The sequence below is a fragment of the Ixodes scapularis genome, unplaced genomic scaffold, assembly GCF_016920785.2.
Source record: "Ixodes scapularis isolate PalLabHiFi unplaced genomic scaffold, ASM1692078v2 PGA_scaffold2__306_contigs__length_199485367, whole genome shotgun sequence".
Classification (NCBI taxonomy): domain Eukaryota; kingdom Metazoa; phylum Arthropoda; class Arachnida; order Ixodida; family Ixodidae; genus Ixodes; species Ixodes scapularis.
This window is the reverse complement of record NW_024609857.1, coordinates 75,249,046-75,271,430: the sequence shown is the minus strand read 5'-3', so window position 1 is coordinate 75,271,430 and position 22,385 is coordinate 75,249,046. Positions and strand designations below refer to the sequence as shown.

Below are 22,385 nucleotides of genomic sequence, written 5' to 3'. Positions count from 1 at the left end.
ATATAAATAAAGTGTATGTATATATTGTCAGGGACAAACAACTATTTCTTACTATATGTTGTTAGCCATAGGAATTGGGTTGGTGAGTAGTGCCACTTCATGATGGTGTCAGTTTTAAAGAGTTCCAAGTTTCCCCAGCATAATTTGAGGCGAGCTCTGTGTTATTCATAGTTTCTGAAGTATTCAAAGAACATAAATATTTTGAACAGAGAAAGTGCGAAGCGAATCGAATCAAATAGCAAGTATTGTTCCTGAAGTATTCGAAGATTCAAATATTCGCACACCCCTAAAATATTCAACCGAAACCACTATTCGCTTCAAATTCACTTCAAGCTCAAAACCTACTGTGTGCACATGCCTAGCAGTTTTAGTTTCCTCAGATAACTGATTGTCAAGAAAGCATGTTGCGAGAAATTGGCATCAGAGATCACTTAGGGATTCCAGCACCTGTGGTCCTTTTCTGGCCTAGATTTTGTGCCTTGAAATATTTTAAAACTCGGCCCCAAGTTGACTTCTCAAAATATAGATCTTCTTTTGAATAAGATTGTTAGTAGGTCTTGCAAATTTTAATTTCTGAAATAACTGCTCTTTTAAGTTATAAAATAAGTAGGGTTGTGCAAATGTTGAAGTTTTCAAATATTAGTTTTGAATAAAAAAAAACTTAGAGGACGCTCAAGCTTCGCCTTTAATAGTGGAATGCGATAGACATATGAACGTATAAACTCCCGCTCGTTCCCAAGCCAGGCAGTGTGCCTTGTGTGGCCTAGTCGATGGCATGTCTAATACCCCTGTCAGATGGGCACCTAAAAGGACCTTTACGCCAAAGGACCTTTAGTGGAAATGTCATTGAGGCAGTGCCACACGGCAACTCAAATGGCATTTAGCGTAAAGGCCCTTTTTGTGAACCTGAGTTCCCGCAACTCCTTTACGGCTGCTAAAGGCCTACACTTGTCAGCAGCGGTCTACACTATAGTCCGTTTCAGCTCAAGAACGAAGGGCGAGGGTAAGACAAGCCAGGGAGGAGGAGGCACACGGAACCCTGGAAAAAAGAGAGGTAAACCTCCTCCTCTCCGGCCCGTCTTACCCTCGCCCTTCGTTCTTGAGTTGCAATGGACTATAGAGAAGCGAATTGAAATTAAAGATTGTGCCAATATCCTATATCAATGTGTTTGCATTTTTATGATTGAAAGAGAGTGTGTTTCACGTATATTCTGTACAAATCTTACTTTACTAATTGTTTTCTGTACTCACGGCCCCAGCTATTGAGTAGGCCTCGTCGTCGGCTGCTCGCGTCGTCCGCTTCGGCACTTCACTTTTCCTCCTCTCGATTTTTCTTACAACCATAGTTATCTAGCTTTTATTTCTCTACTTTATAATTTATCATCCTTTAATAGTGTATTGCTAACTGTACCCTGTATAACTGTAGAATTAATATTTTTTGTACACACTATTTCTGTATCTCTCTCGCGTGATGCGATATGTCGAACAACGGAGCGTCCACGACTAGGGAGGGGCCGTTGCGCTTCCATTGGAGCGTTGAGGCAACCTGGGCGCTGATACGACTTTGGGAGGATCGGCTGGAGGACCTGCGACGCTTGCGATGAAACTCAAGCACGAGCGCGACGCCCAACCGAACAGGGCAAGGCAAAAGCGTAGCAGAAGCACGGAAAAGAATGGGAGCTCCGAGCAACATTAGGACTAGAACTGAGTGAGCGGGGGACGCTCAGGGTTGCCGCTAATTGCCAAAAAAACACTTTGCTTGTGCTTAAAATGGCCTTTGTTGTAATCACTAGACTGAACTCGTCATTTTGTCTTTGTTAATACATTGTTTGCTTAAAAAAAATATATATATATATTATTTATATCGCCAAACTAATATTTTTCTGGCGTGAACATGATTTATGCGTTTGAATCGAGCTACGAGTCTTCAATCGCTGTAAACATTGTCTAAATTACATTTACTTGCACTGTCTGGCACGGCAAAACGTAAAGGTCATTTGAAAATCCAGGAGGCCTTTAGCGTAAAGGTCCTTTTAGGTGCCCGTCTGACAGGGGTATAGCTCGCAACTGAAAGGTCGTGAGTTTGAATACCACCTAAAGTTCTTCAAACTTTTCTTTAAGGCTAATGAATTGCTTTATAAAGTGAAATCATTTGAGACATGCAGCAACCTTGAATTCACATTGCATGTCGTTTTTTTAATCCCCTTCATTCCACGCGTGACGTCACATTTCACATGAGCGTGATGGGTTTAAAATTTCCATGCGAGATCATGTGGCTGTGACGTCATGACCCTATCGACCAATCCTAGATTTTAGCGCACGCCACCGACACTGGCTTTTCTGCAACAGGAGCTCCTTAACGCTCTCACATTAATACGCTCTTCGATATTGGCGTAGGGAAACTGTGATATTCTTACTCTTCAAGTGTTGATCGTGGTGGGTTAGCCCTGCCCGTGGGAATAACAGTATGCTTAAACAGCATTTTAATTTTTGACCAAGTCTTGCCTTCTGACAGCATGAATGGCTGTTGTCACACCAATGTCATATATATGTGCATTTGCTCTCGCAAATACTGCAAAACCTTCACTCTAGTTAAATGCAGTTCCAAGGCCACCTTGTAGGTGATGCCATTGTGCCAGTGTGTTCTCTTTGTCAGCGATCTCAAGGCTGCTCAATGCACTCTGTTGCAACGAAATGCCAGGGTGTGAACCAGGCCATACTAGTTCTTGAAAACATTGCTTTGTATAGTAACATTGTAGGGAACTCTGCTGCCGGGTGTAATGAGAGCGGTGGTGGCAAAGCCTGGGGCACTTGTGCCTTGGATGGTGAACAAGCGCAGGTTCATTGAATTTAAATGTTCTTCCTTTCCGACTTGCGTAACCTTTGTTACCTTCAAAACCTAGCACTTCCTAAATGATTAACCTCAATCTGTATTACCATACCAATCCCATGGAAATTGGGTGATTTGCTACAGTGTGCTTGTAGTAATATTTGAGGCAGAAAGAAGGTGAGCATGGTTTTTTTCTAAGGAGTGCATTGTTCATTTTTCCTTTTTTTAGTAGTAGCTTGCTTCATGAAAAACTGAAACAATTTGGTTTCTTGGACATTTGTTACGAATCTCGGTGCCAGGGGTGTCTGTGACATTTGAGGGTTGAATCCAGCAAAGGCACAAAGAAATCCCCCACCCCGTGAACAGGAAGCTGTTCCAACTGGTTCCTGAGCAGTTTGCATCTCAGCTACGTCTTAGTCACTAGTGTTGGGCAAATATTCAAATTTTGCAATAGTAATTTAAAACAATATGCTATTTAATATTCACTTCGAGATAAAATGCAATATTCATGTTTTTCTTAGTGTTGATCGCGACCGGTTAGCCCTGTTGAGTGCGCTTCTTACTGAGCATCGTTGCAACGCGGGGAAGCAAGACCCGCCAAGCTCACTTTTGTGGATGTGGCTTCTCCACAGTGCACCGGCGCTCGGTAAGAAGCACACTTAACGGGTCTAACCCGCCACAATCAATATTTCTAAAACACAAATATAGCAGCATGCTTAGGAGGAAAGCTAATTTCCGAACCATGAGGTTCGGAAATACATCAGGCACGTGGGTGCCTGATGTATTTAGAAAGAAACGGCACCTTCATGAATGTTGATATCGACACTAGATGGCCTGACAACCTGTGTTAAAGAGAGGCTAAAACTAAATGTGAGAAAACACGAAAAAAAATTCCGAGGACACTTAAGGGGGGACACTGGCTTGAGGTCAAACTTCTGAACTACTGTAGTGATCAAAATGAAATTTGCAGGGGAGGTTTAACTTCAGACGTAGGTGTACTGTGCAAACTTTTGGCTCCCTAGGTCAAATTTACACACTCGCGTAAGATGATGTGTCACTCTTCGTTAAGAAATCTATGATATGCAGATGAAGCTATTAAGCACCATTTTGACTGCTTGAATATAAAGTGAAAGATATGGGACTTCGGGCTATCTAGTTTTAATAACTGAAATGTAAATATTTCAGGAAGAGTTATTACCTCAAAATATGAAAATAATTTTCTGCCCTATGTCAATTTTTGAAAACTTAGATTTTATCACTGAGGACTTCGACTTAAAACAAAATAAAGTGGATAGCCCGATTCCCCAGTAAATTTCAGTTCAGAAACATGTTGATTGTGGTACGGAATACTTTCACCGTCGAGCAAAAGATTCCTTCGTACGAAATTTGCAGCAACAAGTGGAACTGAGATAAATGCATTCAAACATTGAACTCGTCTACTTTGTTACTGCCTCACAATGTGTTGAAAATGTTTTATATCAACATAACTATTTGGTGTATGGTTATCAAATTTGGTGTAAGGGTGTATAATTAGTTTTGAAAACCTAAAACCTCAAAACTGAAAAATGATTTTTTTTTTAAATATTTGAAATTTAGGCCCATGTCCCCCCTTAAGCACTTGATTTGAGTCGTGAATGCGAAAACACGAACGTCGTTCTTCCGCTTCCTTAGTTCGTCTTGTCTGCGGCGTACTGGCGTAGATTGCCACGTTTCGCTACTGCCGAGGTAGCTGCCGATGGCCGAGCGCGTGCTCTCGTGAAGTGGCTGTGCCGCACTGAGCTCGGCCATGCAGCCTCTCAGGAGTTTGCCCGTGCAAGCTCTGCGGCCGACCGCTCCCTCTTACCGGCGGCTGGGCCGCTGCGTGCGGTGGGCCGCCATAAAAAAGGCCTCTCTGGTGGTGTTCCTTGGAACTATGCTGCGCGAGAGCCAATGGGAGCCTCTTTCCTTTAAACTATAACGTGTACCAGCAGATGGGAGCCTATCCATCAGATTTCTGCTAAAGGCGGCGGGCTTCGCTCCATTGGGTCAGGGGAAGTGCTGTTTGACGCGGCATCAAAAGCTGATGACGTTGGTTTGCTCCATGGAACAGTTAATGCTTTCGCATTAAAACCTCCGACCGGTCGTGACATTATAAGAGGATCTTTCAGCTGTGAAGCGCGTGTGGCTCAAGGGCCACGCATGCAATTGCAAGCTTGCCAGGTGTATTCCCCACACTGGTACCAGTCGTGCCGTCTGTTTCTGCCCTCTTTAAAAATAGCAAGAATGCGCGTGCAGTAGTAGAACGCACAGGGTCGAGATCACAAGCAACTTTGCCGAGCGCCCAAACGCCTTTGATACAAATACCATTTGAAATAGCTGCAAAGCGGGGATGTAATATTCTCCTAGCTCATGAAGATGCAAGCAACAGAATTTCAGCGTCTAAAACACTTACACCGCCGCTTCACCGACCCCTCGCAGGATCGCCTTGTGTTGTGTGGACGGACGGGGAAGTTCATTGGCGGAATTGTCTCCGCCGACAGCTTTCGGTACTTGTAACCTAATTATAAAGGTAAAACTTTTAAACACGTTTAGAAAAAGTGTACCAGCATGTCGGCATCGATCTTACCTACTGTCTTGTACACTGGGTAAACAAAGTCCCGCTCCTCAAAGAGCTTGCGGCACACAACAGCCGACGTTGACGGTGCCCTTCCCATCTCGAGTTTGATTGCCCGTGCTTTCTTTAACTTCAACCACCCGTATTCGCCAGGCACCAGTAGCGCCTGTTTAACCACTGACTAGTGACGTCATCGACTAAAATGATCACGTGGCGTGCGATAGTCGCCGCTAAGTGAGCGCTTGGTATTCACCGGTCGTGTTTAGGGCCTAGTCGCCTCGCGCGACTAAGAAGTCGACTAACAAATCTTAGTCATGGGGTAGGGCCAGTGTTGCCAACTCAAAAATTGAAAACCCGCAATTGGAATCCCGAAAGCTGCTAAAAACCGTTAAATCCAAAACACAGCGCAAAAATGACTTTTTAAGAATTGTTTTTTTTTTCTTTAATTCTTGCCCAACGGTATCATAACAGTATAGATCATATCAATGTCATCTGAAAGGAAGCTTTCCTTTTCTTGTGACTAGAAATCTGTCACGCCGCGACACAGTTCACCCAGGTGATATGAAGCCAAAATTGTGGAGTGAGCGCATACGAACATGGCAAGGGACCCTTCAGCAGAACGTGACTGGTCAGACTTCCATTCAACTCGTAAAGTCATCTACCTGCCAGAGGAGAAAGGTGCAGCGGCCGAAACATGCTTCTTTGTTGCAGCGTGCGCGACCAAATCCACGTGCTTTGCAGATAGTTCCGTTCTGCAGTAGCTGTACCTGGTTCGTCTGCTATCACCAGGAACCTCCAGTCGCGTAGCAAGGCTTTTCTAAACTTATACGCGGACTTCACCCAGCCCATTTCACAAGGCAGTCACAAAAACGTCAAAGGGACATTGGAAATTCATGCTGTTCAAACATGCGCGCACAAAACAGGGAGGCATGTTCCGATATTCGCCGCGTTAATTTTTTGATGACGTCACAGGCGTTACTTTCACTAACCAGAACATTACTGAGAGTAAACAAAGACGACTGTGGCTGATTATGAATACGACAGGTGCATAGTTGACAGTAAATCGATACGATACAATACAATACAATTTCTATATCTCTAAAAAAACCGGCAAGATTACATAAAACCGGCTAAAAATCCCGCCGCCCGCAAAACAATACTTTATCCCGCTAAACACAACCAAAAACCGCTAAGTTTAGCGGGAAAACCGCTAAATTGGCAACACTGGGTAGGGCTAGTTTAGCCATGTTTAGTGGGTGGCTAGCGGCTCAGCGCCATAGCCGACTCGTATCACCGCTGACCGCCAGCACTAACGAAGCACTTACTGTCTCAGAACGCTGGGGGACACATGTAAAAAGAATTGGAGGAGCAAATAATGCGTAAATAGCCATGTTAAGCGGTCAGTGATACCGCTAAAGAGATCTCAGCAGGGCGCTGGACGGCGAGAAAAAAAACGCATTTACGGGCGCTTCCATATTTGTTTATGTCGCTGGCAATGCGGCTTCTGTGTTTCTTCCTGGCGTTGTTTTTAAATTTTCCGTTGTAAAACTCTCGGACAATATGTCTCTCATTGTAACTTTTTTTCCGGATAAACATTTAAATGTTTGTTTTTATACGATAAGATACCCATTTTTGCAGTGGTGTTTAAGTATGCATATGCGTGACCTATCTTTTTACGTCACTTCTGCATGTTAGTTCTGACTAGATAGTCACCGCTCGCTTTGTGCTCGTGAATACCGAAGAACATAATCGCTCGTTAGTCGCGAATTTCTTGTTTAGCTCGCAACTACTTAGTCGGGCTACTAACCTTAAAACGGCGCTAGTTAGTCACGCCTGGTGAATACGGGCGAATGTCTTCGGGTGGTGAAAGCTGATACCGGCTTCTTTTCGGGATTTGCATTGCGGCACTGAACAGTAGGCCAGCAGGATCGCAAACCAGGAAATAGAGGCAAGGAAGCGAGCCGGATGCGAGATTGTGAAGCATAGTCCTTCGCCTGACCTCACGGTACACCTCACCCTATCGGGGCGCGGCGACCGCACCAACTCTTGTGTTCGCTCTCGGGGATAATAAGCTTAATCTTAAGTTAAATTCATCATTTACTTGCCATCCCAATGTAGGTTTTGGACTTCCCCAGAGGCCACAGTCAATGAATACCTTAGAAATGGACAAGCAGAAGTCTGGCAACCACCTTCACAAATTCAGCTGGATTTTCGCTTAGGCATGTTGCAGTAGCGAAATGCTTAGAGAAACTATTTAATATTCGATTCAGAAATATTCAGCCAAAGCCACTATTCGCTTCGAAGTCAAAATTCACTGTTTTCACATGCTCATTAGACATAGCAATGTGCTATCTCAAATCAGAAGTTCTGAAGAAATGGGCACTTGTGAATGGGTTATTCATAGCCACGAGCAGTAAAAAATTTCATTGGTTTTCTGTGTTTAGGCAGTAAACATATCAGCATTTCTTTCATTATTGTTTGTGTTCGGTGAAACATTATGTGCCGTAAAACACCGGGCAAGCACCCACTCAAAATTTAGAGATAATCAGGGAAAAATGGGAGACGGGCGCTTGTCCGGTCATCAATTTTACATATCAATCTACAGTGCATATTTTCTCAGATCTTACAAATTTGGGTATGGGCGCTTAGTGTGGTATGGGCAGATGCACAGTATTCTACGGTAGTATCTCGGAGTACTTTGCTTACATCTTTTGGGCTGTCTCAAGTTTTGCGTCGAGGGGTGTTGCCTATTTTCTACCACAGCCCCTGCACAGGTCGGGTAGGTGGTTGCACTTGTAAATTATTAGATTATTAAATATGTCAGAGTGCCCCTTTGACAACGCTCTCACGTGAAGCACAACTTTTCAGTCTGTATGAAGCCTCATGTTACTTCAAAGGAGGTTTTAGATATATAGAAATAACTAATCTCCAAAAGAGCCAGCCCAAAGGGTCGACGACACTGTTTTGTAGTCTGTCGCAGCATAAGACCTGCAGGAGAAGCTTACATCTGCAGCATGGGCTCATTCCCTTCTGTCATGCTCGGTCTGCGCATGCTTATGAGATTCCGGAGTGTTATTGAAGATGGAGAGCTCTCACTGGTGGCGGAGCTTTGACTACGGATGTTGCAACAAACTTTAGTATTGACATCTTTATCAGGTAACTGAAAAATGCTAAGACGTTGCTGGCCTAATTTCAATGCCGCAGAAATACTAAGAGACGTTGAAGTTGGTCACGCACACTTACATGGCAGTTACGCGAAAATGAAAACAAATAATAGAGGCAGAGAAAATTTGTCGCAAACAGGTCGATGAACTGCGAGAAGGGCTCAATTGAAATTGTCACATAATTTCGCTGGCATCAAATCTCTGGGAATTTAGCAATCCAGAAGAGGCAAGAGAAATAAGGTCATGCGGCGGGAAAGAAGTAATACTACAAAAAGTATTTTCCTCAGTTTACTCATGAGCATGTTCTAGATGTATAATTGGTGAAATTCATAAAATATCAAGTCTGCAGTGTTGCGCAAAGTACATCTGAAAAGTACTTGAAGTAAGGTACAAAGTAAATGAGAGGTTAAGTACTTCAAGTAAAGCAGTAAGTACACTGGGCATAATGTACTTGAAGTAAAGCACTATAAATGCAATATACTTTCAATGTAAAGTACCAGTACTTTTTCACACAGTATTTTAAGATGCCCTTTCACTCCCCCTTTGGCGGCCTGCACAAACTGCAGGGGGTGCTTCTCTAGTTATCGTCATCAACGTTTGTGACGTCACGGGTAGGACAGGCTGCACAGATCTTGGATCCCTCGGTCACTTCCGGAACCACGCAATTGCAGCCATTACGAGAGCGGCTTGGCTTGGCTTGACTTGGCTTGGTCACTTGGTGGCAAAAGAAAATTAACGGGCTTGGTGGCTAGCTGGCTAAGCTGGATGCAGTTCAAGACTTGTGGAGTGGAAAATTAAGAAGGTGTTCATTACGAGAGAAAAAAAAAAAGAAGTCAAAATATTGGTGCCTGTTGTGGGGGGGTGCATTCATTATGCGAGTAAATACGGAAAATTTGAGACCTACCTAAAAGTTCAGCAAGAGTACAGCTTTGCTCTCACTTTTTTTTTTTAAGTTTCTGGTTAAGTGCAATCTCTAATGGCAGTAAATTTACACGCTGCTCCCCAAGGACATGAATACAGTTTGCTGCACCTACTTTTTAAGCTTCTTTAACCCTCCGAGTGCCGGGTTTTTTTTCCCGCATGTCGAACGCAAATTTTTTTTTCTCAGTGACACTGTAGCATGATCTTTTAAAGAAGGTGTATTTATAGAAGACACCCTATTTTATGTGCAAAAAGCTCACTGATGTTTGCATGCCTTCAGCATACAACATATTTCTCAAATTGTACTTTTCAAAACATGGTACTATGCAGTGGCACCTCGACATCACACCTTGAAGTCATCGTTTCAGACGACCATACTTGGCCTTCGTTTATTTGGAACGGTAACCTCTTTGTTTTTACGGTCGTCGAATACCAAGTTCATTAGTCTAGTTCAGTGGTTCTCAAAGGGAGGTCCGCAGACCCTTTGGGGTCCGCGAAGCATTCTAGGGGTCCGCAAAGCCCAGCCTCATCCGTTAAACCCGTCAAGAAGAGTTGTCTTTTCTCAGATTGAGAAGAAACGTTCCAATTTTTCGGTGCGTTTTCTCATGTATGTTTCAAAAAGAGAAGTCTACTTCACACTAGCCCTTACCGCGAAATCCCGTAAGAATGCCCACCCAAAATGAAGAGAGGGATGGTGAAAAACATGGGGTGGGCTTTTTTTGGGGATATCAGAGCAAAACTTGATCACAAATTAATGATAAGCTCCGGGGCATCCGCTACAAACCACATAATGCAGGAACTGATACCGCAGATCGCGGACATGGCAAATTCACATTTCACGATGCGATAAACACGCGGGAATTCGCTACAAACTCCCGTGTCATGGGAAAGAATACCACAAGTGGCCGACTTAGCAGATCAACGTTTCACGGTGCGAAGGACCCTCAAAACCCCGCCGAGAACTCGCATCTCACGGGAACGGACACCGCAGATCACAGACGCAGCAGATTCAAGTTTCGTGGTGCAATAAACATGCGGGAACCTGCTACAATCTTGCCTGTCACGGAAACCGATATCGCGCACGCAGATCGCGGGAATATGCTAAGAACTTGCGTGTCGCGGAAACAAATACCGCAGATTGCGGACACAGCAGAATCCCCTTTCACGGTGCAATATACACGCGGGAACAATTCGCGCGTGCTAACGCTAGGAATCAATATTGCGTACGCAGATTGCGGACAAAAATACGGGAATCCGCTATAGATTCATTTGTCAGACGTACCGGTACCGCAGATCGCGCCGTTGATGCGCGATTCCCGTCGGATGTCGTTTGACGTCCAACGGGAATCAAGGGGTGGGCGATGTTTCGGAATTTTCATGTTACATATATTCAGCCAGAAAAATGGGATGGCCGATCTCTCGAGAGAGGGCATCCTTACGGGATTTTACAATAGTTATATTCATTTATTGAACCATTATCATATTTAGCCTATACCTTTTTCTTCCCCTTACCACGAACGGGGTTCTCCGTCATCACCACCGATCCACAAGGGGTCCGCGAAATAACGACGCTGTAGAACCACTGGTCTAGTTCATTAGTTATTCTAGATCTCAAGGTCTGCCATGAAGTGCGAGGTTGAACGACACAGATTTGTCATTCTGTGACAACGAAGGAGTATATAGAAATAAAAGTTGCCTAAACAAAAAAAAAAAAGTCACATGCCTTGAAAAAGTGATGTCGTAAGATAAAACATAGTTTTCATCGCCTGTTCATACATGTCACTACACCTATAAAAAGAAAAGACTGCCCAGTTGGGAGCAACAGAGAGAAAACCGAAACTGAAACCACAGGGGAACGCCACAGTATACTCGGGCATGGAAGGATTAACGTTCCTCTGGAAGTGAAATTGGACCTAAACCATTTCACAAGTCTCAATCATGTCGGAGTTTTGTAAGTCGTTCCCTAAACTCTCCAATTTCAGATATGAATAGTAGTGTTTCAAATGGCATCTACAAAAGGAAGCTAGACTCTTCTTCAGACGACTCGCTTTCCGCCTTCAACCCACTGGCATTGCTGCGCGATTAGAATGCCGAGTGGTCCAAGTCAACTGTGACAGCCCCCTTCTCCCCACTTCATAGCTGGTTGGTCAGACCATCCTGGTGAAATATTCTTCAAAATTATAAGGAATACATTCATTAATCCCGTCACATGCGACAGATGTGACTGCACCAAGTATCGGCCAGCTCTTGGAGATAGATTTCAATACCGCTCCTCCTCGAACTACTTTGAAGGGGGGTCATTGCCAGGCGCAGCACCTGGCTTAACTTTGCGATTGCCGCTCTTGAAACCGTTTGAGCTGCGGAAGTTTTTTCTTGCACACCGGATCTCTCGGCGCACGGCTCGCTTCGGTTGTCGTTGTGAAACTGTTTCTTTAGAACACCACAGTTCTTTTTGGCATTCTTTATTCGGTGAACTGCATGGCGTAAGTTGCTACCCGTTATACAGGGACTTTCGACAACCAAGTTGTGCAAGAAGGATCTCTGGGGCTTCTCTGTTAGCCCTTTCGATATGTCAACAGATACTAATGGGGAAAGCAGGCATTTTCCAGTGTTGACAGTAGGAAGTCGCCGATAAAATTTATGTGAATGCCATAATATTAAAACTTGATGAATCAACGAAAAGACGTTCATTTCAATAAAACATTTTGGCTAGCAGTTTACGAAAAGATTTCATTTGCTTTGCCGAATTTCAGCCAAATTGGAAATCATAAAAAATTGGCGGAGTTTCCCCTTTAAGGCTATCGGAAAAACGGCCTTTGTGGCTTTCACAAGCATCTGATATGCTGCCAGGGAGTTCTGCGTAAACAAAGACCCAGCAGCTGTGTGAAGTTTCTCCACAGCTGTCGGTTCAAGATGCCCACACCTGCGCGCAATAGCCTCCCTTGCTGGCTCGCAAAGATTTTTTTCTATGACATTTTTTACTTCATAATCGCTGGAGGATGATCTGGCACTAGCAGAGCCATTTTTAGACATCCCTCTCATCGTCTATTTCATGCATGCCTCTGAGGTCGGCGACATACTTCCTAGGCATCTTGGATAGTCTCCCGTTTGTGGAGTGTTTCAGATACATTAGTTCCTTGTTCGTCTTTCGAAGGTCCTGGTGAGGTGAGCAGGGTCGCTCTCATCCATTATGCGTTTTCTCAGTCCTTCATGCTTTCTACTCTTGCACGGAACTGCTCTGTGCGCCTGCCTACATGTGTGACCTTGTCTTTCATCTCTGTTGTGTGTGTGGAATGCCTTTGTGTTGGTGTGTGTGTGTGCAAGCGTAGAATGGTAGCTTTTAAGTTTTAAGGCTTGCTGTCTCTTTCAACCGGACTTCATTTATGCAATGACCTTTTTTTATGTTGGTAGCAAATATTGTAAAGGTAACACGAAAGGATTGAGATTAAGAAAAATGTTATGGTATTAATGTCTGACATAAGTGATGAGTTGCAAAAGGCTAGCATTTTGCAGTTTGCAAGAAGCTTGTCACCACTAATTTCATTGGCTTGCAGCTCTTGGTGTCCAGAAATTTCCGCATTGCACCCATTAATAGTTTAATCTTTTACTTGGACAGGAACAATGTTACCTCTTGTGTGTTTCTGTGACAAACAAGAGGTAACATGCAAAGTGTTGTGATAAAATGAATGTGTAATCCACTCTGTTTTGATACTTAAACCTTGTGTAGCATCCTTATTGCCTAGACTCAGATGTGTTACCATGACGAACATCGATGTTAGTGTCAAAAACTAAGCATCGTCGGGATTCTACCAGCTCGCCTGCATTCTCAAGACTTTCTATCATTTTTTTGGGGTGTATAATTGTGTGTACCGTTCTGTCGAAGTAATTGGCATTCAAAGTAGCTGTATACTGCCCAATTCAAGAAGCACTTTTCCTGAACTGATCTTTGTCTGCCTGGGTACATGGGCAGATAGATAACTCTTTTTCTTACGTGTTGTTGTAATAGGGCAAAGCGACCTTGCTTGCTTCCATTATAGTGTTAAGTGGGAAGGGAGAATGAATCCCGCCCCTTGTCTAAAGGCCTGAACTATGGGCGTGCAGACGAGACTTCTTAAGGGGAGACATAAGCTTAAGTTTCAAAATGCTTTGAAAAAAATAATTTTTCAATTTTTAGGTTTTTGGTTTTGGAAACTAATTAAACACCCTTACACTAAATTTCATAACCATGCGCCAGATAGTTACGTTGATATAAAATATTTTCAGTACAGTGTGAGGCAGTAACAAAGTAATGAAGAATGTTTGAATGCATTTTTCTCATTTGCAATTTTTGCTGCAAATTTCATACAAAGGAATCTTTTGTTCGAAAGTAAAATTTTTCTGATACCACAATCAAGATGTTTCTGAACTGAAATTTACTGGGGAATCGGGCTATCTACTTTATTTTGTTTTAAGTTAAAGTCCTCATTGAGAGAAAGCTATGTTTTCAAAAACTGACATAGGTCAGATATGCATCTGATATTTTGAGGTAATCACTCTTCCTGAAATATTTACATTTGAGTTGTAAAAACTAGATAGCCCAAAGTCCCACATCCCCCACTTTATATTCAAGCAGTTAAAATGATGCTTAATAGCTTCAATTGCATATCATAGATTTCTTAACAAAGAGTGACACATCTTATGCAGGTATGTAAAGTTGTCCTAGAGATCTGAAAGTTTGCACAGTATGCCTACATCTGAAGTTAGGTCTCCCCTACAAATTTCATTCCGATCACTTGAGTAGTTCAGAAGTTCAACCTCTAGCCAGTGTCCCCCCTTAATGGCATTTCTAAGCTTTCAGTGCTTACTTTCAGATCGCCACGCCATAGAGACAGATTTTTTTTCTGCTCTTTTTGAAGGAAGGAATGAAATAAATAGGTACCTTGTCTGCTTTTTTTTTTTTTTTTCAATTTCAACTTGAAGATTGCAATTCTAGCTCTCGCCCTTGTGTTCTAATTTCTTTTCTTTTTTTGGGGGGTCCCGTTTTGCAATACTTTGAACGCTGACGAACCAGTTGTGGCTTTGAAATCCAAAAGGTCAGCTTCCTTTTCTGCTCCTTCCAGTTGTGGAGGTGGGAGGAAATAAAGGGACTAAAAGAGCACTTGAAAGAGGAGGCATTGAATTCTCTGGGGCGGCTGAAGCGACACCTCCTAGGTGTGGAGGGAGTAGTTGCAGACTGGGCGGTGCAAAGTGCACGTTGGTTTGTTGTAATCGTTTGTAGCCGAAGTGCCTCGATTTCTTGCTCCGAGCTGCCCGTTGGAGGTGGTAGCCAACCACCTCCCGCGTGTGCTCCCCCCTCCTGCCAGGTGGCCTGCGCCCTCTGTGAGATTGTGATCCGAGGGGCCTCCGTGCACCTAGACGACCATGGGCTACTGCGGGAGTTCTGCAGCACAGAGTGCCTAGACAAGTTCCGCCAGCGGGGAGACCCTGCCAGCATGGCTTCGGCCTCAGACCGGCCCAAGCTGAAGCCCCAGAACACCATCCAGTACCAGTACGAGAGCTCGGGTGGGTGCAGTCTGTTATACGCAGTCTTACCTTACGATGGACCCAAACAGACATTACTAGCTATCCCAGCCAATTGGCAACACAAAAGTATCGCGTTACTACCCATGTGACGCGTGCATCGCTGCCGGTCGCCGCCCCTGTCCCAACAATTGCTTTATACTGACGCAGCACAGGGTTGACTCCAATGATCTGTACCGCCCGCCACTGTCTATTGTAAGGTGTAACTGAGTCTAGTGGATTACTATGCTCAATCGAGGTGGTGTTTCGTTAGATTGTTCGGTTACCATCGCCAGAATTGCAGTGTCCGACGGCACGACATGCCGGCCCCCGCGACGTAATTTGTTGCCACTTCCGACGCGTGGGCGACGTAGGGCGCTAAATGCACCAGGCAATGACACGTTCGGTGCATCTTCGTGTGGAGGCAAGACCGAATGGGCGATGGGCCAGAGCCGTGCGACCCGTAAAGTTTGCGTAAAGTCCGAAGCCCGTCGCAATTATTTGGACTTTGTCGCGTTTGTCGTATTTGGCCGCTTCGAGAGACTGAACGGAATTGGCAATACGTTCCAACTAGGCGGAGGAGTAGCGACGTGTTTCAACTTTGAGGAGCAAATGCTTGAGGCACGTAACTCCATGGAAAATTGGTATTTGTGCGTCGGCTGTTGCTTCCCCGGAACGTCGCTATATCGTCGGGTTCGGATTATGAGGCAAAGCCGATCCGCGGTACCCGAAGCGACGTCCGACGGATGTGGACCTGTTACTATGCGACGACGAGATGAAAAGACTTCTGTGCCTTCCCTCCTTTGTCGTAAATGTTAATGCCGCCTACATCTTGCAGATTTAAGGTCTGGACTTAAAAAAAAAAAAAAAGAAATTTCTATGAGTTGCATTGTTGTATAAGACACACCAGCAGATTTTTTTGGGAGGGAAGTGCCACTTATACACTAAAAAATACAGTAATCTACCTGTTCTTTCAGCAAGGGTGATTGATACCTGTAAAAGAGCTGCAGCCACAAAGAATGGAAAAACCTTTGGTTTTGGCAGAGCTAAGAAGGGGTGCTTCACCGCACTGTTTGCAAGCGCTGTCATTATGGGGAGCTTTTTCTCCCAAACTGAACAGTACTGTTGACGGTGATGTTTGTTTCCAGGCTACTTTGACTGGGATGAGTATCTCAAGGAGACACACTCTCAACCAGCTCCATCCAGCTGCTTCAAGCAGGTGCGCACTTGGTTTATCTCACGAGATCTGGGAAACTATTTTGACACAAGCTGTGTATATTTCTTTCTGTGCCATCTTCTGGCATTTTCTTAAGCTTGCCAGCTCTAAATGTCTTTTTTGTGTAATCTTTCACAAAGTAGTTAATGAACGGTCTGGCTGAGGGTACTGCATTTACTTGGAAACAAGGCAACCTTCTTTGTGAACAAAGCTCGTGCATTTTTGTTACACTGCATATTTTTTTAGTGAATCATCATTTATGAGAGGAGACCAATGAAGGATAAATCCTAAATCCCATTTGAGCTCAAAGCAGTAACTTCTCCTGGGTGACTGAGCATGATGTTTGCATGTTCAGGATGCAAGTGCATACTGTGTTTAGACAATATTTGATTTTCGTCATTGGCTATAGTCCCCTTTCAAAGATAGCAATGATCATATGCCACACTGTGTGGGATAGGAGCATAAGACCCTTAAAGTAAAACATGCTTGTGCTTTCAAAGTCTCTCGCCACAAATTTGTTTACTGCAGTAACAGAAGTGATGTGCCATTTGTTATAAATTGCACCACGATTGAAAGTCTGCTACATCTTGCGCTAAAGTACCGTTTTTGCTAAGAATTGCACCACATCAGCAGCCAGAGGGTTTAATGTGGCGCAAAGCAAAGCAAAAAATGACTGCATCTCCACGTGGTGAATGATGTTGATTGGGGCGAAGCTCTGGTGGTTCTGATGGCACTGATTTTATTGTTCATAGGTAGTGCTGATGGTGCTGATTTTTTTTTTATTGCTCATAGGTAGCACTGAGTTCGGGTTGCGTTTCGACTTCATTATTACTGCTTTATGGTCAGTGAAATGCAGAGCCAGTGGTTCTTCTAGTGGATCAGCTTGGATCCGCTAGAAGCCGCGGGAACGCATCTCCACCGCTTAAGTCAACGGTCCATGTCAGAAAGAGAATGTGTGGTATGGAACGTGGTTATATACGCATTTGAGCATTTGACCGCAGCGCCCTCTCGTCTATAAACGTTGAGCCAATGCATGCAAAGTTTAACGCGATTATATACGCATTTGACCGCAGCGCCCTCTCCTGTATAGACGTTGAGCGGCTACATGCAACATTTCATCCATGACAGAAACCCCAGCTCTTGAGTTACTACCACATCTCAGAGCCCCCTACTCGTCCCGCAGTCGTGGCCGAGTGGTTAAGGCGATGGACTAGAAATCCATTGGGGTCTCCCCGCACAGGTTCGAACCCTGTCAACTGCGCAAACATTTTTTTTTTTTCCCATTTTTTTAAAAATTTGTTTCCTTTACACGAGCGCGTGAGAACGTGAGCTCACGAGCACGAGCACCAGCAAGATTGATGTGAGCACGGATGCCAGACGGACAAGGCTAGACCCTAAGGAGCTTCGCCCCTAAAAACGAGTTGGAGGTAATTCTAGAGCATTTTTATCCCGTGAATCTGAATATCACGTTCGTTTTCTCTGAAAATGTAACTTGACGCGAGAAAACACAAAAAACCTCCGACCAGTCGTTACGTCATCAAGGGATCTTCCGTCCGCCAAGCATATGTCGCTTGTGTGGACTGCACGTGCAATTGCAAGCTTGCCAAGTGCATTCTTCCGCACTGACACCAGTCGTGACGTCTTTTAGTGACCATTTCTGAAAATAGCAAGAGTGTGTGTGCATAGCTTTCATAGGCGCTGAAGATGCGTGAGAGCTGAGATTTCGAAAACTCCTTTTATGACGTAACGCTCCGGGAAGAAAAGGCTTCAATGATTCTTTGAAAATGATTTACTGCAGCCTCTGTGCCCCAAATTGAAAAACTTTCTCGATATTCGTGATCCTGGAGGCCGAATGAAGACAATTTAAATGTTTTTATACAAATACAGAACCACTTCAGTTTCTTTTTAAGTCGGAGTACAGCCAAAGCCTTCAACAGATACAACCACAAACACACATACTGTCAAGACCGGTTATAACGAAGTCGGTTATAACGAAATGGCGGCTAGAGCAAAGCGATCACAATTTCCCACTCCCTTTTGCACTTCGTTAACCGAAGTCAGTTATAACGAAATAGTGGATATAGCAAAGTGATTTCCGACTCCCGTTGACTTTGTTATAACCGGTCTGGACAGTACTAAAAGTGCAAGTCATGGGACATTCGCTGCACTTGATTGGTGTGGCCGATGAAAGAACATGTACAAGAAGATAGACAAATGCCATGATGTTGCACTTTGACATTGCTTGGTTGGTTCCATTGACTCATATCATCGGCTGCACTTTAAATTAAGGTGAAATGAAGCATAGCAATTGCTCGTCAGCCGCGCTTGTCGGTTGCTCACCGACATTGTCTAAACTTCCAGGCGATGTCAGCTATGTCAGGAGCTGAGAGTCATGAGAAAACATTGCAAAATAGTTGGATGGGCTACTGTGATAAGATAAAACCAGGGTCCTGTACTCCTGATGAGATTGATTACCATATCTGCTGCATTCCTCTGTGCCGCCTCTCATCAGCGAGTATGCGTTGAGCTTCACTGCTTTACACTGGAGTGCTAGGAGCAGCGGCTGACATGAATGAGCGCCTGGGCAAGCGCGATATAGGCTCGGAAATTAGGCTTAGTACTATAACAGATCTACCTTCTTTGGTCTTGATTGTAAGTTTATCTCTAATTTAAAAAACTGTGCAGAGAAAGAGAAAAAAAAAAAATGGGTTTATTCTTTATAAAATACTGTAGTCAAGGTTGTTTCCACGCAGCTGTCAAATGAAACAGCAGCGAACTTTGACTTTACTCTAGTTCTAATGCCATTAAAGAGCAGTGTCACTTTTAAATCACTAGTGTAAGTTTTCATAATATTTGTGGGTGATGGTTTTTGCAGTTTATGACATCAGCATTTTGAAATTAGAAGGTTAAGAAAAATTGAGGGATGCATTTTTTATTTGGTAGATTCGTTAGCGCATATGCTGGTTTTTGCTGGCAATTTAGAGAAAATATATTTCCAGGCTAAATAAATTGCCGGGTGTAAAAGTTATAGGGGTAGTCTGTATTCCAACTGAAGAGTTGTACTACGATTCATTTTTCAACCATTTTGTTGGTACCCATTGTACCGTATAATCGCTTGTAAGGGCCGCACCCGTCTAAGAGCTGCACCCCCGTATTTAAAACAAAGTATTGCAAAAAAAAAAGAAAATTGCAGGAATTATTTGCGTATGCGCCTCACCACCTTGTTCTTGAGGCGCGCCGACTGTAATGCCATGTTTCTATGAATATATATCGCTAGGTGGCGCTAGCCACCGCCCGAGCACGTAGCGGCATGTGTTTGCATCCTTGATATTTGCTCTCCACGATCCAGGCTGTCGACCTGGATCGTGGTTGGCCGCACTGTTGGGGTGCATTTATGTTGAGGCAAGGCATTGAGAAAAGATAAAGGATATGTCAGGTTCCGTGGCAAGCGCGAGGAATGGCGATTCAGCGGGCTCGGCTCGCGCATACACTCAGGTTTCCAAACGCCACTGTACGCTCTGGGGAGGTTTCCTTTTGTTCATTGATTCGTGTCAAAGCGTCATGATTTGTCTGCCTTTTTGCGCAATTTGAGAGCTATGAGCAAGTACCAATTCAACAGTCATACGGGATTCAAGCCGAAAGTTGCCGCGCATGCTATCCAAGTACGGCAAAAAAAAAAAAGCGTACTGCGCAGTATGTAAGCTAATTAAATCCGACTGACAATTGAGTCCGGATTCCGGAATGAAGGCTTTTCCGACCAGTGCAGCCGAGCGCGCTCATGTACTTTCATTTAGGAATGTGGATACAAATATTTTCTTTTAATTTTCTTTTAATCCGTGTATGGGCGGGCCGCACCTCGAAAATTTGCCCTCAAATCGGACAGACGTAGTGCGGCCCTTACACGAGTTTATACGGAAAGTGGGACCTGCTCTGATTAGAGCCTTATTTCTAAAAAGAAGGTTCTACATTCCTTTTGCACTCTATTCTTATTGCAAAAGGTAATAAGTAATATGATGCACTATCAAGGAGAAACCCTCAATCATTATCAAGGATGAACTCATTTAGCGATGCATCACTTTTTTTTATTTTCAGGTGATACGCCAACAGAAGTTGGCATCTGCTCGAAAAGCTTCACTGGCTGTTCCAAACCAATATTTTGCCTGCTACAGGACCTGCTACAAAAGTTCAAATGCTGATACCATCACTGCTTACTGACAAAAAAATCTAATACATGGTCAATTTAAGTTCCAATATTTTATCTACCATATTCCTGTCGAATCTAATATTGACTTCATCTTGATTCAATTGAAGGCTTCTAGCTAGTTCATGATAGCTATACAGTGAGCTTTCAATATTTTAATATAATTTGCTATTTATCATTGGTATTTTCTCAATTTTTCTAATGTCAAAGTGATTTGACAGATTTGTCCTGCTCTCTGGATCACAGAACATGGAGCATCTAGAGAGGATAAACTAGATACCCTATAGTTTCAACTTTTGGGTTTCATTGTTTCAGCATTTGGACTGTTTTCAGTATTCAGACTTGTATGTTTTCTGTGCTCAGGCTCAGGCATTCTCACTATTCAAGCACATTTGTTTTCAGTTTAGAGGCTCAAGTGTTTTCAGTGTTGAGGCTCACTGCCAGTATTCATACTTAATGTTTTGGTATTCAGTTTACAGTGTTTCAGTATCTGGACTCAAATCTATTCAGAGCTGATACTTGAGAGTTCTTTCTGGTATATTCAAACTCAGATGTCTCCTCATTGAGATGCAAGCGTTCTTGCAGTGATAATAAGGTCTGCTCGACGGTTTCAGAACACGGAGCCCCCGACAAACGAGTTCCGTGCGGGCATGAAGCTGGAGGCCCTCGATCCCCGCAACGTGACATCGACCTGCATCGCGACGGTGGTCGGGGTGCAGGGCCCCCGACTGCGCCTGCGCCTGGACGGGGGCGACAACAAGAACGACTTCTGGCGCCTGGTGGACTCCGGGGAGGTGCGCCCCATCGGCCACTGCGAGCGCTCAGGGGGCATGTTGCAGCCCCCGCTGGGCTTCCGCATGAACGCCTCTTCCTGGCCCATGTTCCTGCTCAAGACCCTCAACAAGGCGGACATTGCCCTCGACTCCTACTTCAAGCAGGTACTGCCTCCTTCCCTTCTTTCTTTGGGGCACCCTAACAGTTGCGTGGGCCCTTCATCCCCCTTCCCATTTTGTGTGTTTTATTCCATCAACTCGGTTGAACCTATCACTCCTAGCATTAAACTCATCAACTCTAGAATTGAAGTCGTGAACCCCGAGTGTTGGGCCCGTGAACTACACGGTTGAACCCACCATCCTGTGGTTGACGGGTTTGAAACGGCACAAGAGTGGTTTTTATGGCTCTTATAAGGCAGAGATAAGAGTATTCCTATTGAATAAGGCAGATAATGTCCTTGTCTCATACTTCAGCACATACTTTTTTTTTTCTTTGTCACCCTTTGATAGGCTCGCACCTTGGGATGGTGGATTTATGCTGCACGATGAAGAGCGAGACAGTGTAGTGAGCAGCATGCGTGCAATCAAAACCAGAGCTTTAAAACCAACCATATTTCACATAGTCTTTTGTTTGTTGTGTTCCCTTTGCATTTAAAGGGCAACTCCGGTCCATACTTGCGATTTTGGGATTATGACTGTTTTTAGTGCAGTCAGCATCCCTGAATTGCAAGGTGTAATTTTTTTCTCGTTATTGTGCGTAGTTTTAAAGATATCGACGCCCGAATGCTTTGTTTGGGGCGCGGCCAACAAAACCGAAACTAGCCGCTCGAGGCCCCGGCGACACTGGAAATCAGCCGCTATGGGAACGTGACGTCAGGATCGTTCTCGTTCAACGAGTATGCAGGTCGAGCGCCATCTACCTCTGTTGCGCTAGCCGTCTAAAGATAGGAGGTAAGCTGATTTTGTTTAAATTCTGTATGCGTGGTTGTTATCGAGCATATGTAGCAAGAGGTAGTGCGTATACCCAAAAGCTAGCGGCTGGAAAACCCGTGAACTCGTACGGTGCCGTACGCCGCGGCCACCGCCGTGCGTGTGCTATGCCGTACTCGTCGCTTATACCCAAAAGCTAGTGACTAAAAAACAAGTGAA

The 22,385-nt window shown here is 44.2% G+C and overlaps 1 protein-coding gene across 1 annotated transcript in view; it reads left to right on the top strand.

Moving 5' to 3' along the window:
• Nucleotides 1-22,385, top strand: part of LOC8051197 (polycomb protein SCMH1) — a 74,362-nt gene that overhangs the window by 15,107 nt on the left and 36,870 nt on the right. The window contains exons 4-6 of the mRNA XM_029968273.4: nt 14,851-15,049; nt 16,195-16,265; nt 21,078-21,401. Of these exons, the coding sequence (XP_029824133.3) occupies nt 14,851-15,049; nt 16,195-16,265; nt 21,078-21,401 (594 nt within the window). The remainder of the gene's footprint in view (nt 1-14,850; nt 15,050-16,194; nt 16,266-21,077; nt 21,402-22,385) is intronic.